Source organism: Fusarium oxysporum, chromosome III (assembly GCF_013085055.1).
Source record: "Fusarium oxysporum Fo47 chromosome III, complete sequence".
NCBI classification, from domain to species: Eukaryota; Fungi; Ascomycota; class Sordariomycetes; order Hypocreales; family Nectriaceae; genus Fusarium; species Fusarium oxysporum.
The window spans coordinates 1,734,761-1,748,392 of record NC_072842.1 but is presented as its reverse complement, the minus strand read 5'-3'; the positions used below and the strand labels follow the sequence as shown (position 1 = coordinate 1,748,392).

Below are 13,632 nucleotides of genomic sequence, written 5' to 3'. Positions count from 1 at the left end.
AGATAATGGTCTTCATCAGACTGATCTCTCGCGACTTGGCTTGCTATCCATGTTAGGTGAAGAGATTTTACTCAGCATTCAGTTTGCTGGTTTGTCAGATGAACCTCTCTATTCGAATAGACTTTGTTCAAGACGTGAACTAATAAACTGCAATAGCCTCTCCTTTCGAGACAAATGCAGCACGAATCGGAAGCTTCAAGATCTCATCCGGTTTTCCCATTCAAGGATTGAGACATTGAGAGACAATCCTCACTACCTAGCCATGATAAAATAGATCGAGGCCCGTAGAGAACCCAATCTTGCCAATGTCAAGGAGACTACCACCGCTGGGTGGATCATAATTGCACCATCTGCCATGATGTGACAGGATCGGCTGAGACCTTGAGAAGTCATGACAGCTGTGACTGCTAACGAAGCGGTGAATGAAGGTTAAGCAGCCATTATAATTGGCTTTCTGATTGTACAGAGCCTCTCGTTTCACGTGAACGCGCCACGACTCACTTGTTACTCTCTAATTCTCATGTTATTTTCTCTCAGCTAAGTGACTTCGTGTCTGATGTAGCAACCCGTTGGCAAGTCTTATACGATTCTGTTGTGGTAGCATAGATGCCGAATCCCGACGATGAAGTATCACGAATCTGTGAAGATAGACGGTTTACGGAAGATCATCATCAATCTTGACATGACCGCCTTGCTCATTAAGGGCTCGATGGCTCGATGGCAGAATAAAACTGTACAGACATGGGGTTACTAGATAACAATGCCATAGCCCCTTTCCGCCGATATTCAGTGATCTGACATAAACCGAATCGAACTCTGTGATTGAGTGCGCGTTTCGCATAGGTTGTTACGGACTGGAACCAGGTTGGTAGTTGGTTGGTTATTGTACCTCAAGCTACCTTATCGTGAGCACAAAAACGAGACATTCACATCAGAGTCACAACTAAGACACCGAGGTCGAATTGCATAATGAACAAACCTATGTACTAATGATAGATTCATCCTGCCTTCATTTCTTGCGAAAAGAAGTTACTATTTAGGAAGACAATTACTTATATTTATGACCTATGAGGGAATGAATATGACCCTGGAGTGCCGAAGTTGGTGTACCATCAAATATCCCGCTTGCTTGGTTATGCCGTTCCCTCCCAATACTCCTAACCCCTGCTTTCGTAATCCGACATTAAGAAAATTCAATACATTCAGCCTATATCCTCGGCAAAAGGAGAGGCTTTTGTTTTGTCTTTAAGAAACACCAGTCATGGATGATAATACGTCTGGTGGACTGGTTGCCCAGGTACGTACGAAGTGCGACGTTCTGCTGCAAGTTCCTGCGGCGTACCGGGTGGGAAATACTCTGGCCCATTCTTCGATGAGTTAGAAACCATCGTGCCGTCGTAGTATGGAGGACTTCCGGGGGAATGGCCTTGGTCTGGGATCTGCATCATGCTCACCTGGGGAACCCATAGATTTCCATTTGCGTCATATTTGGGTTCAACCGCCGAAGCTGACTCTGTACGTGGTGAAACGTAAGATGAGTCTTCGGGATGCCCAGATGGCAGTTCTACGGGAGGTCCTGAATATGACTGGGCAAGTTGCGGGCCCGTGTAGCCCACGGGGCTTGAAGGGGTGAAATTCGATGACTGTGGACTCCAAGGGCTAGGGGAAGGTTGGTTTGAGGCGAAAGATGGATGTTGGGGATGATGGTAGTCGTAGGATTGAGTCATCGGCTGTTGTGATCCAACACGTTCCCGCCGACGTCGATGCTTTCGGATGAGGCAAAAACAAGTCACGAGCACGGCAATAAGAGCTACAGCTCCGCCGGCTGCGATACCTGCAATCGCACCAGTTGATAACGTCGCTCCACTTTCATGATCTCCAGTCTCAGTAGGGCCAGATACATCTCGGGTTGCAGTCCTTGATCCTGCCGATGCCGTCCGCGTCATGAGGGCTTTCAGATCTTGGTGGTCGAAGCCATCGGCTGGTGCTGTCTTGGTCGCTCCGCCAGTAGGATTTCCTCCCACAACTGAAATAATGTCAGTGGGGACAGCATATTTAGTCAGTTCGGGATCGTAAAGCATCCAGGGCGACTTGTCCTTGTTTTGTCGCCCCAGGGACATGTCGTGTAAACCCCATTGGTCCGGAACATCGCAGTCATTTGTCAGGGGGAAGAAACCACCATGAATCAACATCTGTGCCTCGTTCACAACGTTGCAGGTAAAACTGTGATGAGGGTAATCCCCAGTTCCGTTTCCTTCGGGATACATCTTGATCCATGTGAAGGTAGGGAGTGTCAGGATATAAATGTCATCAAATCCAGAACTTCCCTGCTCCTCGCCAGCTCCCCCATATAAATAACTGAGCATGGTCATTATATGATGGCACTTAAGTTGATGATAATACACTCACATATTGTAAGAAGACTGGTCCTTGGTCCACGTAGCGCCTGCGCAAAATCGTCGACGTGATTCTGGAACATCACCCGTTGCATTTTGGAAATAACTTTTCCCGCTCAGAACATCATAGAGAATAATCTGGTCCATTGGTTGACCTTCCCAACCACCATCATTGGCGGCTCTGATTCCGCCAAAGTAAACAAGCATACCACCATCTCCGGCAGGGATATGAACCATCACACCCTCGGCGCGGCCAATATCGTCAGGTCCAGTGTCGTTGGACCAATTGTTTGTATCCATCTCATATCGCAGTAGGTATGATGTTGGTATCTGGGGAGCGTCACCCCAGTTCGCGTCGGTCGCATTGTTCATCCATCCGCCATAGTAGTAGGCCTCTCCACGATCCGGAATGGACAAACCAGCTCCATAACTGAGCCCGACAACATCGTCTGTCCTAGAGACTCCCATGTTGTCCCACTCATCATTTATGATATCGTAAGCATAAAGGTCGAAGTCCCAAGGGGTCACACCATTGAATTCGCCGCCAAAGAGATAAATCTTCTTGTTGATAGTATCAGGCCAGAAGATACCACCACTTACATCGGGAACCGTCGAGTTCTTGCTCAGGTTCGCGTATGGTTGGGGCATGCCTGAACTGGCTACTTTGCTGAGATCATGGTAGATAAAGTAGGGGTCTATAGGAGTATTGGTCAATAAGCGGCCGGCGACATTACTTGGACGAAATCTCGTTACTCGAATGTGAGAGATTGAGTAGGGTTCGCATACTGGAGAAGTTTTGTGGTGTCCCAGAACTACCATCATATGTAACCAATCCTCCGCCAATGTAAAGTTTGTCGTCAACCACAGCACTCTGATGACCCCATCTTCGACAGAAATTTGATATGGGATCTCGTTGTTGCACTGTGAGGTTGACGCAAGAGAACAATAAGAATAGAAGAACCAAGCCCCGGCGAATTTGGCTGGCTGGAGAGGTTGAGATCCGTATCATGGCTGCCGCCTTGATGCTACATTTACACACTCTCTCCCGGCCTGTTGGCTGATCACGAACCGCGAGGAACGAAGAGGTATTGGGACCTGGGCAATCGTCGTCAAAAAGTAGAGTAATCACGGAGGTGATGAAGAGGAAGGAAAAGTCAGCAGCCCCAGTGCTAACTGCTAAGTCTCGTCTCGTTTCGCCTGCTCCGAGTAGTCAAAGGCAGACAACACTTGCTGATCATGAGCAAGGGGCCTGGCCGGATCCACGGGGGCCAGAAATACATGGGCTGGTGAAGGCTGTACAGGGCAGCGAAACCAATCTCGTGTTTTTCTTTCCACTGCCAAATAAGCGTAACGGCAGATGAGGGTGGCTGAGACGATATCCGGGGCTGACCTTGCGAGGTCTAGACTTTCCAGGTCGACGCCTCAAACGCATCCACAGCGTCAAGGACAGCCCAAGTAGCGGGTATCCATGCGGGAGGAAAGTTCGCGGACACCATTCAGAGCACGGAACTCTGATGTTACCTGCTGGTGGCAGGGGCGGGCGTTGCTAGCACAGCCAGCGCGGATCATGATTCGCACGAACCAAGGAGCTGGATGCAGCTGGAGAAGTCAAAACGATAGGAATATCCAGTTGTGCTACGGGCTCGCATTTCAGCTCAGACGCAGACTCGGAACACACAGTAAAGGAGGGCTCCTAGGGCTGAACAGGGTGGCACCCACTACTCATCTTGCCAGAGCTCGTCACTTTGTTTCGAATCTACTCAGTTCAGATTATCAAGGACATCCTGATGATCTGGATGACCAGACTTGGAGATGAGTCCTATTTCTGCGGGGCCAATCTGGGCTGATAATATGCATACATATTTACCAACCTACATGCTACAGTATGTACGTATAGAGGAAAGGAGACCATCAGCTCGGTAGTCAATTCAGGGTTCCACTGGTGATCCCTTATTGGACTGCAGCTTCCGTCCCCTGCACCTCGTCTCACCCTTCCACTCATCGGGAACCATCTTTCAAGACGAGACACAAGCCGTCATCCAAGTGGAAGTTCTGGTCCTACACGGATTTTGCCATCTAACCGTTTCTTTTATAAAGTGACGAGAGTTTGAGATCAGGGAAGAAAAAGGCCAAGAGCAAATTCATGGCTTTCTTGATAATAAACACTCATATTAGATCATCACACAATTTAAATAAAGTTTTCATGTAGCTGTCAGTGTACCTTCTCAGGGGTCTAATTTACAGTATAGTAAGACAAATAAATATATGTAAGTGTCTAAGGTGGACAATACTGATTCCTGTCTTTTTCTTCGCACACATCGCCAGCCAGGCTGGGATCTGTTAGAACTGCATCATGGCTCTGTGCCACAACTGAAGTGTCGGCTATACTCTTTGCAGACTCAAAAGCTTCGCTTAGGATTGCCTCTAGTTGACGTTTCTTATCTTTCGAGTTGCTGCTGCGGGCTAGTCTCTGAATTATTGCTGCTGATGTCCGTTGTTCTTGATTAAGCCACTCGACCATACCCAAATGACCAGCCAGGAGGATGGAAGCTCGATAAGCCTCGAATGCTGTCTCCTGTTTACACCCATGTAGACAAGCATTGATAAGAGACAGAGCGGAATGGTTGTGAGTCCTGCTGCGACCAAGTAATAACTCTAGGAGTTCCTGTCGCCCATACAGATCAAGGCCGTTGGGTTGCGAAACACTGTTGAAGTGGCATTGGTAGGTTTCGAGGCAGTGGAGGATGTCTATTAATCCTTGGTTACTGCCGGTCCAGTAACCAGTTTGAAGACCAATTTGAAAATATCTCTTGGAGGCTGTGGGCTTGCAGATTTCTGCTGAGAGTCTTAATCCAAGCCCACATAAAGGGCCTCCCAAGTGATCTCCCCTAGCTGTCAATCGTTGGCCAAGATTACCGAGGAACACCAAAACATCATGCTTATTCTGTAGAGTGTCTTGCTTCAAGAAGTTCTCACACGCATTGCGAAGATCTGAAGATAAATTCTCTGTTGATTTTTCTTGGCCCGGGCTTTTGAGTTGGTGAAATGAGATGGCGCTGGTTTCAACTGACAAGTATTGTGATACTAGCCTACGGAGGCTAGTGAGTGAGTCTTGCTTCCTCAGCGCTGCTGACAGCTGACCTGAATGAGACGGAGAGACGGCTGGGTATTGCCCAGACCATGACAATTGCGTCCGCGATTGAAACCAGCGCAAGAGTGATGAATCGTCCTCCAAGGCTTGTTTTGGAATGCCGTTGTTTGAGCTGATGAGGTGGAGTTTGTTGGGCTCTCTCTCCGCAGTTGCATTATTGGCAGATCCTTGTTGGACCTTTGAGGAGTCGATCAGTGGAGCTGGTGATGGGGCTCGGAGAGCTGCGGAGAAAATGTCATGGCTTCCGAGTCGCCAAGAGCTAGATGGTTCCGAGTACATTTCAAAAGACTTTATGCGTGACCAGGTGAGTGAAGTTTCCATTCTGTGAAGCTTCCGCCGAACATCATCTCGCTTGTTATCTCGAGACCATCTCTTGAGTGCCCGCTCTTCGTCCTCTTCTGAAGATGGTCGGACGTGTTTGCTAAACATATCGTCTAGATCGAGAAGGAGGTCGTTGATCCGAAAGTATTCGTGTTCTTCAGGTAACTTGGGAGTTTCGGGCCACCTGTTAACAACATAGTATGTCTCTCCCCACCTCGTTTCATTTTTCAAAAACATCTTGCTCTTCGTCTTCCCAGCATCAAGCGCGGTCGAAGCTGCTCGGCGTTGCATTTTGGCAAGGGAGTACCAGAGTCCAACAAAGATGCGACTAAGATGGGTGCTAAGGTACCTTAGCTCGTTATCGACGGCAGAATAATTGTGAGCCGCTGCGCGCGACTTGGGGTGAATATTGATGCAAAAGAGAGAGAGAGATGGCGAGTTACTTCTTCAGCAAGAAGGGCAATGTTTTCAATGTCCTTGCGACGTAATCCTACGTCCCCCGCAAAGTGAGAAGGACCCCTGCTGTTAACGGCCCGGGCTTTATTTTGGTGCCAGGTTGGACATCCTTTAGGCAGGTGCTCGCCCTAGTGGCACCCCAAAACCAGCTTTCTCCACTATTTTTAAAGAACCCTTCTTATATGTGTATTAGTCAAGCTGTTTTTTAAGGTAAGTATATGTATTATGAATTATGTTTACTGAGAATAAATATTAAGATTATTGTATCTTCCGGTATAGTGTATAACGCCTTGTTTTATGCTGTTTTGACAAACAAAACACCTATTGTGTATCCTATTGACTGCACACTCTGTGTGTTGCTAGATTGGTATTTTGGTACTGAAATTTATGGATTTCAAAAGATTTTCTGAATAAAATCCTATTAAGCATAAGAAAGCTTACAATTCTTATACTTGATAACCTCTTCCCCTCCAGCATAACTGTACGAAAACCATCTAAGGGTATCTGCCTCAAGGACGCAATTGCTTCATAAACGAGCAGCTCTCAGTGTTGAGTTTTGTGCAGGTTTGATTGGTTCAAACCAAGCGTGGTGGAGCACGTGACCCATTAGCCTTGCGTATGAGGATAGAACCAGCGAAATCAAGTGATCTAAACTGGGTTTCAACTTTAAATAACAATAATGTAAACAACAAGGCCCCTATAATCTTTGATATAACAGTGGTCAAAATCAGACAAGGCTTATCTGCATCAATGACGCAATTGTTGCCCTAACCAAGCACTACAAATATCAGCTCAAGATCTCTCAGCAGCTGGGTCAATCTTCTTCCTTCAACCAACCCGAAAGGCTACTCTTCTGCCAACCCTGGCATCAGTTATAGCCACACCGTCTCGACGCAAATTATACCATGGCTCCCTCTCCTACTGGAAAGAAGGACGAGGCGCAACAGATGAACGTTGACAATATGTCCAAAGCCCAAGATCGCCTGGCTCGGTTCAAGGCCCTTCAAGCGCGAGCAAAGACTTCATCGGAGAAAAACCTGAAAGAGGCGACACTCGAATCGCAAAGGCTAGCCACAGATCCCAGCCAAATTACCGCCCTACATCGGAAACATGCGATCGCATCTCACAAACTACTCAAGGCAGACGTGGAGGAAGCGGGTGGAGATTTCGAGCGAAAGCGCGCATGGGACTGGACCGTCGATGAGAGCGAGAAGTGGGATAAACGCCTCAAGAAGAAGACGACTCGTCGCGACAACAACGCTTTTGCCGACCATACACAAGAAGCGAACAAGATATATAAGCGACAGCTCAAGAACATCGATATGAATATGGAACAATACGAGAAAGACAAGAAGGCCCTCATTGAGAAGGCAGCGGCATCGGGCGGACTAGACATTGTTGAGACCGAGGATGGCGAGCTCATTGCGGTGGATAAGGATGGCTCCTTCTACTCTACCGCCGATTCTACGACTTTTGCTGAAAATAAGCCAGACAAGGCAGCAGTTGACCGCTTGGTGGCAGACCTGCAGAGAGCAGAAGAACAAAGACTGAAGAAGAGAAAGGAGAGGATGGCACAGAATGGGGACGATGGCGATGTGACATACATCAATGAAAAGAATAAGCAGTTCAACCAGAAGCTCTCGCGGTTCTACAACAAGTATACCGCAGAGATCAGGGATAGCTTTGAACGAGGAACAATGATTTGAAACGAACAAGATATTAAGTTAGGTTTTGGTCCAGTCGAGTATTATACAGTCCAGCGTCTTTGCTTTTAATACAATACCACGCAATATCCTACAGCATGGTTTTTCTCCAGGCTTTGCTCGCCAACTCCTCAATCTCTGGCACGTCGATGGCACCCTTGATGGTCTCATCGCCCAGGGCCTCAACCACCGCCTCCGCCACAGTCTCAACCTTCAGAGGCTTGACTCCCGCCGCACCAATGAAAGTCTTAAAGTAGTTGCCTGTAAGACCGTTGAAGGCTGTGCCAAGGCCAACCATTGCAGCCAGAGGCATTGTCACCGGGCGTGAACTATCAAACATGAAAGAAGGGCGGATGAAAAGACCTCTGAGTTCTGGGAACTTGCTGGCAATGGTGATCTCGGCCTCTCGCTTGGTTGAGATGTATCGTTGAGGGAGAACAGGAGCACCTGCTGCAGCAGAGATGTAGCAGAATGCGTTCACTTTAGCAGCAACCGCGTGCTTAGCCAATGTGACTGCACTGTCGCGGTTCATAATCTCATATGTGAATTGATCCTTGGGGTTTGGAGGCTTGATGTCCTCGCCTTGTCCTTTAGCCAAAGGGTCCACACCTCGATCACGAACTGGAGCAAAAGCTTTCTGGAGACCAGCAATGGGGGACTCCTTGCCTGATATGGCACCCTTGTAATCAGCCTCTAGGAGGATGCCCATGCTGTGTACCACGAAGTCAGCGCCATTGAGTAATGGAGCATACGTAGCCGGACGAAGAATATCACCACGCTCCCAGCTCACTTTATGTGCCCAAGACGGAGGTGTAGCCGAGGCGCTGATAGTGTCCCACCGAGGGTCACCGGAACGGCTGTGCAACAAGATGAGTTCGTCTCTTGAGATTGTGATAGATGTGGGTTATACCTGATGGAGGTTACATCCCATCCTCGAGCTACAGCATATTTGCAAATACGAGAGCCCAAGAAACCGGTTCCTCCGCAAACAACAAGCTTCTTTGAGGCCGACATCGTGATGCTCGTGTAGAAGTCGTGCGATGTCAGAGCTCTTCAGAGCTATGGTGGAATGATTCTGGTAGATCGAGGTATGTGAAACGGAAAGCTGTGGATAAAGAACTTCAGTAAATAGGAAAAACAGAGGATAATGTTTTTGTGATGCACTAATCGAATTTCCAGTTCAATCACTGGCAGCCTGCCGTGCAGCTATCGATGGTAAGGTGGAATCAATGAAATCATCATCGGAATCACAAGGCTGAAGACCCGATGTGGCTGCATTGCGATTATTGGCCACGCCACTGCGGCGTAAGTTGATCAAGTCTTACGAGGCTGACACTTTGCCACTCTTTGTGAAACCTCACCTAGGTAGGTATTTTCTGGTAATATTCTCAACATCAAAATACTCTCGCGGTAACAAAAATTTCGGTAGAAATAGCTGAAAGCCCTGCGAAAACAACATGGCGCCCCAAAATCAACTTGGGAAGCGTGTTAAGCTCACGCAAGTCCGTCGGCCTTTTATCGTTGGGAGCACAGCGAAGCCTTTCTCCGACACGAACCCGCGACCAGCAGGTGTCCCTGACACTCATACGCATTCATGGCAGGTTTTCGTCAAAGGTCTCGACGATACCGATATTACCTACTGGCTGCGTCGGGTTCAGTTCAAACTTCATGAGTCTATCCCTAATTATGTACGAAGTAGGAGATGACTTTCCTTGTTTGCACATGCTGATGCTAACGGAAAACAGTGGTTGAAGGCGAACCCGGAAAACCCTTTGTAGTCGAAGAGACAGGCTGGGGTGAGTTTGACATAACGATCAAACTCTACTATGTCAACGACTCGGGGGAAAAGCCCCAGACACTATACCATTATCTCCGTTTACATCCCTACGGCCGGAACGAAGAAGAGAAGCAAGCTATGATCGCTTCGAATGGCGAGATCCGCGCATGGAGCTACGAAGAACAGCTCTTCAACGAACCCTACGAAGTCTTCTATAACCTCCTCACCCAAGGCGCCGTACCTAAGGGATGGAAGCCGAGCGGTGGCAAGGGCAAAGGGAAGACGCGCGCGCCGCCGCCTTTCCCCACTGACAGCAACGAGGTTTGGGAGCATTCGGCGATGATACCAGCGCACAACCGACCAGGCCAGCCTTTCAGTCTAGAAACGGAGGCGGCCGAGATACGCAAGCTAGCAGATGCGCAGACACAAGCTGAGGATATGGCCAAAAGGATACTTGCTGAGCTCAAAGCCAAAGAAGAACTACTTGCGAAATTAAAGGGCGAGAATCAGGCTGCTGCTGCCGCAGCCAAGTCATAGAATGATGGCCGAGTCACGCACAAGAAATCAAGACGGAAGAGAATCAAGTCTCGCAAGCAGAGCGAAAGCGAACAGTACAGCTAAGACGAGGCTTCCAGTACCACACATTACACCAGGCATCTGGGTACGAAGAACCTGTGTGTGGCTTCGGGACGAGGCTGGCCATCATGTAAGCATGTCCATGAGATGCCACGTCATATGTGAAGCAGTCAGCTCTTCAGGGGTCTCAAGCAGACTGCAGCAGGCTCGCCTGAGTGCGCTCGAGAGCGCGGTGTAGCCATGTCTGGGGATCAAGCTAAGAACGCATAATAGAGAGGTTGGTGCTCAGATAAGACAGCCCTTTACTCGCCACGAAGCGTATTGATACCTATTTGATTATAAGCACATCTTCTATCGCACATTCTAGTTCAATCAAATCATTAAGAAGCCATGATCTGTTTATCGAATGTGAATTGGAGTTGTTTTGCGAGTACTACGCGGTTATATAAAACCAACACTAGCCTCGTTCCTCGTTCCTTGGTCCTGATACCATGATATCTTCTAGATACCCCAACGATCTCGCTGACCGTCTAAACCCCGCCTGTCTCGCCTATCATTTTGTAAATAACATTGTAAAGACTCTGACATCGTCATGAGTCAACCCCCCTGGGGCTATCGACCAGTCCAAACAGACAACTGTGTCGTGGCATAGAAATAGAGGACGAACAACAGTACCACCCCTCTGAAACCTGTCCGGTCAGAACTCATGACCAGGCACACCTATTTTACCCTTCGCCCTGGCTCTTCCAACGCCACCAAATGACACAAAAAAACATAAAAAATTGCTTCCTCCAGGCCATTTCCTCAGCCCGAAGTTTCCAAACTCCAGCGCCTGCCTAAAAAGAATGAACAAATAGAATGCTAACGAGAGTAGGATAGTTGTATGTGCTGACATATGTGACTTTTCCGCTACTGAGTAGCAGCTTCGTATGCTGGTGGTGGTGCGTCCTCACGCTCGTCCCATGGGCTACGTTGCCTGTTCTTCTCGTCATAAACTCGCTTGGCAATTTCGCCAGCCATCTTCATAATCCAAGCTTGTTCAAGGATGACAGAAGAAGTCTCTGAGCTAATGCTTTGGTTTTCCAATCCAGGAGATTTGCCCTTCTCGGACTTCAGTTCAGAAGTGATAGCAGCGATCGATGGATAGTTCTGAGATTCTGAGGGTTCAACAGCGTTCTTGAGTGGGGAGCCCATCCTCCGAGCTTCCTCAAGAGTGGCCATGACTGAGGGACGTCCTGCCTCACCCGCGCTTCTAAAGCGAACTTTATTTGGTGTGGATGCCTCAGCAATGATAGACGACTCAGCCTCCTCAGGGATTGATTCGTCAATCATGGGCTCAGATAGAGGGACATCGACAGATGCCGTATCTGACGCTTCACTGCCAGTCTCTGGGGTGGTAACTTCTGATTTGGTACGCCTCAAATTCACCACGCGTGTCTTCTTCTTGCGCCCTGTCCGTGATCGACCTGCCCCAAGGGATCTCCCGTTCGTTGCCGAATTCATACTGATGAGTGAAGGGCGAGATGGGAGGTGGCCGTGTGCGTTGCTCGCTGTATCTGAAAAGGTGTATGTTGTCGAATTGCCTGCGTGGAATGACATGGTCTTGGTGAGAGTGGGCGTCGAAAGCAGGGGCGTAGACGTTTCTGATCGTTCTCCATAACCTGTCCAAGCACGGAAGACCACATCTCGAATACCAGGAGTGAAGAGTGATAAGGTGCGATGCGAATCGGTCAAGGCGGCAAGACGCAACAAATTCTTCTGAGAAAACAGTGACTGGACTTCTCCACTTCCATTCAACGTGAGCTCAGAAATAGCATTGGGATCGAGGAGATTGCCATTGGCATCCACGGGATCTAAAGGAGGGCTGGCCAGAGGGTCAACGCCAGCTTCGTCTTCCTTCTCAGCTGGTGTTTCAGTGCCCTTGTTGGCCTGATCAGGACACCATAATTGAAGAGACAGTCGGTGAATAATTGCCGGTAATTCATCCATCATCAAGTTGCGTAGTTGTTGCTCAATTGTTCTCTGCAAGTAATCGCGAACGAACTGTATGGAGTCGAAGGTAGATGATACCTTGAGGGATTCGAGTGGGTCATTTCGGAAGACGAGGGTTAGTCCTTTTTGTTTTGAGAAGACCAGGATGATGAAAGCAGAAAGCTTGAAATCAGATAATGTGATCGAGAGTGGAATTGTTAGGCCAGAAGCGGCGGCCAAGGGTTGAGGAGATGTGAAAGTCGGTTTAGAGTAGAGATATGTATTCAAAGGATTTGCCTGAGGTTGTGATGTTAGTGTCAATGGGATTGCAATGATGAAATCATCGGTAGGGCGCTTAGACCAAGGGATTCTGGCAGGGGGAGGGAGGGGTTTAATGCGCATTGTCGCAATCAAAGAAGGTTGCATCGACAATGCAATAAAACAATGTGCAGGTTGAGACTTGGAGAGGAATAGTGGGCGGTTGTTGATGTTGTGATAGCTTGAAGGTTCAAGGATGGCGATCCGCGTCAAGCTCGACAACGGGCGTGTTAGAAAAATGTGCAATGAGTGGAATATAGCTTCGGCAATTGTCCCCAAAGCTCAGGAAAGAATTGAACAACAGAGCATGACTCGATTCCTCCAAGATGGAAGTAAAAAGATTACTTACTTGAACTCTTGTCTTGAGGGTCAGGAAAGCATCACCAGAATATGTCATTTTGAAGATGCCCCGGAACCTATCCTCTGCAAGGTCACCAATTTCCAATATTTCAAGATCAGGCGGTACGGTCCCAAGGTTGAATTCGCTGACAAGAATATCATCGACAATAATAGGCGGCTTCGGACTCTTGTTTAGGGCCTTGGTTAAAAGGTCGCGCGCACGACGGTAGAAGTCGGCGTCCGCGGTTAGCGGCGACCAGTTGAAGTTGAAGGCCATGTTGAAATGGCAATCACCTTCCCGTGATCATGGAGGAAGTACTGAAGTGCCGGCAAATCGGCAGCTGTGACGAAAGCTCGAGGACGGCGGGAAGAAGGGACTGAGGCGCGTGCGTGATGGAGATTGGGAGGCGAAAACAATGAGCGAGTGTGGGATAGCTTCGGGTCTCGTCGGTCGGCGTGATTAGTTGCCAGAAGTACTCAAGGAAGGAGTGCACTTCAAGAGAATTGTGGACAGCACCCAGGGCGGCAGCAGCGACGTGAGGTTTAGAAGGAATCCGGTGATGAAGCGAGAAGGAATTGAGACGGCTGGACAGGATAGGATTTCCCAGGAGTGCGGATCGTGGG

The 13,632-nt window shown here is 48.5% G+C and overlaps 6 protein-coding genes across 6 annotated transcripts; 2 read left to right on the top strand and 4 right to left on the bottom strand.

Annotated features, from left to right (window-relative positions):
- Positions 1 to 1,044: 1,044 nt before the first annotated feature.
- Positions 1,045 to 3,405, bottom strand: FOBCDRAFT_289877 (uncharacterized protein; the record flags this gene model as incomplete). The annotated part of the gene is made up of 4 exons (XM_059611758.1): positions 1,045 to 2,358; positions 2,410 to 2,954; positions 2,997 to 3,091; positions 3,183 to 3,405. 4 exons carry the CDS (start codon positions 3,403 to 3,405, stop codon positions 1,260 to 1,262), a joined length of 1,962 nt encoding a protein of 653 aa, XP_059464416.1. The 3' UTR covers positions 1,045 to 1,259.
- Positions 3,406 to 4,369: 964 nt separating this feature from the next.
- FOBCDRAFT_217511 (uncharacterized protein) lies at positions 4,370 to 6,501 on the bottom strand. Its single transcript, XM_031175974.3, has one exon. The coding sequence runs from the start codon at positions 6,157 to 6,159 to the stop codon at positions 4,672 to 4,674; it is 1,488 nt and encodes a 495-aa protein (XP_031047107.2). The 5' UTR covers positions 6,160 to 6,501; the 3' UTR covers positions 4,370 to 4,671.
- Positions 6,502 to 6,988: 487 nt separating this feature from the next.
- Positions 6,989 to 8,074, top strand: FOBCDRAFT_21253 (SYF2 splicing factor-domain-containing protein). Its single transcript, XM_031175973.3, has one exon. The coding sequence runs from the start codon at positions 7,230 to 7,232 to the stop codon at positions 8,028 to 8,030; it is 801 nt and encodes a 266-aa protein (XP_031047106.1). The 5' UTR covers positions 6,989 to 7,229; the 3' UTR covers positions 8,031 to 8,074.
- Positions 8,075 to 8,118: 44 nt separating this feature from the next.
- Positions 8,119 to 9,317, bottom strand: FOBCDRAFT_258272 (uncharacterized protein; the record flags this gene model as incomplete). The annotated part of the gene is made up of 2 exons (XM_059611219.1): positions 8,938 to 9,317; positions 8,119 to 8,908 (listed from the first exon to the last, which is right to left on the bottom strand). Exons 1-2 carry the CDS (start codon positions 9,039 to 9,041, stop codon positions 8,119 to 8,121), a joined length of 894 nt encoding a protein of 297 aa, XP_059464415.1. The 5' UTR covers positions 9,042 to 9,317.
- A 79-nt stretch (positions 9,318 to 9,396) lies between these two features.
- Positions 9,397 to 10,763, top strand: FOBCDRAFT_21241 (yeats family-domain-containing protein). Its single transcript, XM_031175971.3, has 2 exons — positions 9,397 to 9,722; positions 9,773 to 10,763. Exons 1-2 carry the CDS (start codon positions 9,485 to 9,487, stop codon positions 10,339 to 10,341), a joined length of 807 nt encoding a protein of 268 aa, XP_031047104.1. The 5' UTR covers positions 9,397 to 9,484; the 3' UTR covers positions 10,342 to 10,763.
- Positions 10,764 to 11,289: 526 nt separating this feature from the next.
- Positions 11,290 to 13,285, bottom strand: FOBCDRAFT_270851 (uncharacterized protein; the record flags this gene model as incomplete). The annotated part of the gene is made up of 2 exons (XM_031175969.3): positions 11,290 to 12,648; positions 13,019 to 13,285. The coding sequence occupies 2 exons, from the start codon at positions 13,283 to 13,285 to the stop codon at positions 11,290 to 11,292; spliced, it is 1,626 nt and encodes a 541-aa protein (XP_031047102.3).
- Between the last annotated feature and the right edge of the window lie 347 nt (positions 13,286 to 13,632).

What these genes read in the sequence shown, in the direction of transcription:
- FOBCDRAFT_217511 (XM_031175974.3), bottom strand. Translation starts at nt 6,159, where the DNA reads ATGCAACGCCGAGCAGCTTCGACCGCGCTTGATGCTGGGAAGACGAAG.
- FOBCDRAFT_21253 (XM_031175973.3), top strand. Translation starts at nt 7,230, where the DNA reads ATGGCTCCCTCTCCTACTGGAAAGAAGGACGAGGCGCAACAGATGAAC.
- FOBCDRAFT_21241 (XM_031175971.3), top strand. Translation starts at nt 9,485, where the DNA reads ATGGCGCCCCAAAATCAACTTGGGAAGCGTGTTAAGCTCACGCAAGTC. An exon ending in TATCCCTAATTATGTACGAA is followed by an intron (nt 9,723 to 9,772) that starts GTAGGAGATGAC and finishes AACGGAAAACAG; the next exon opens with TGGTTGAAGGCGAACCCGGA.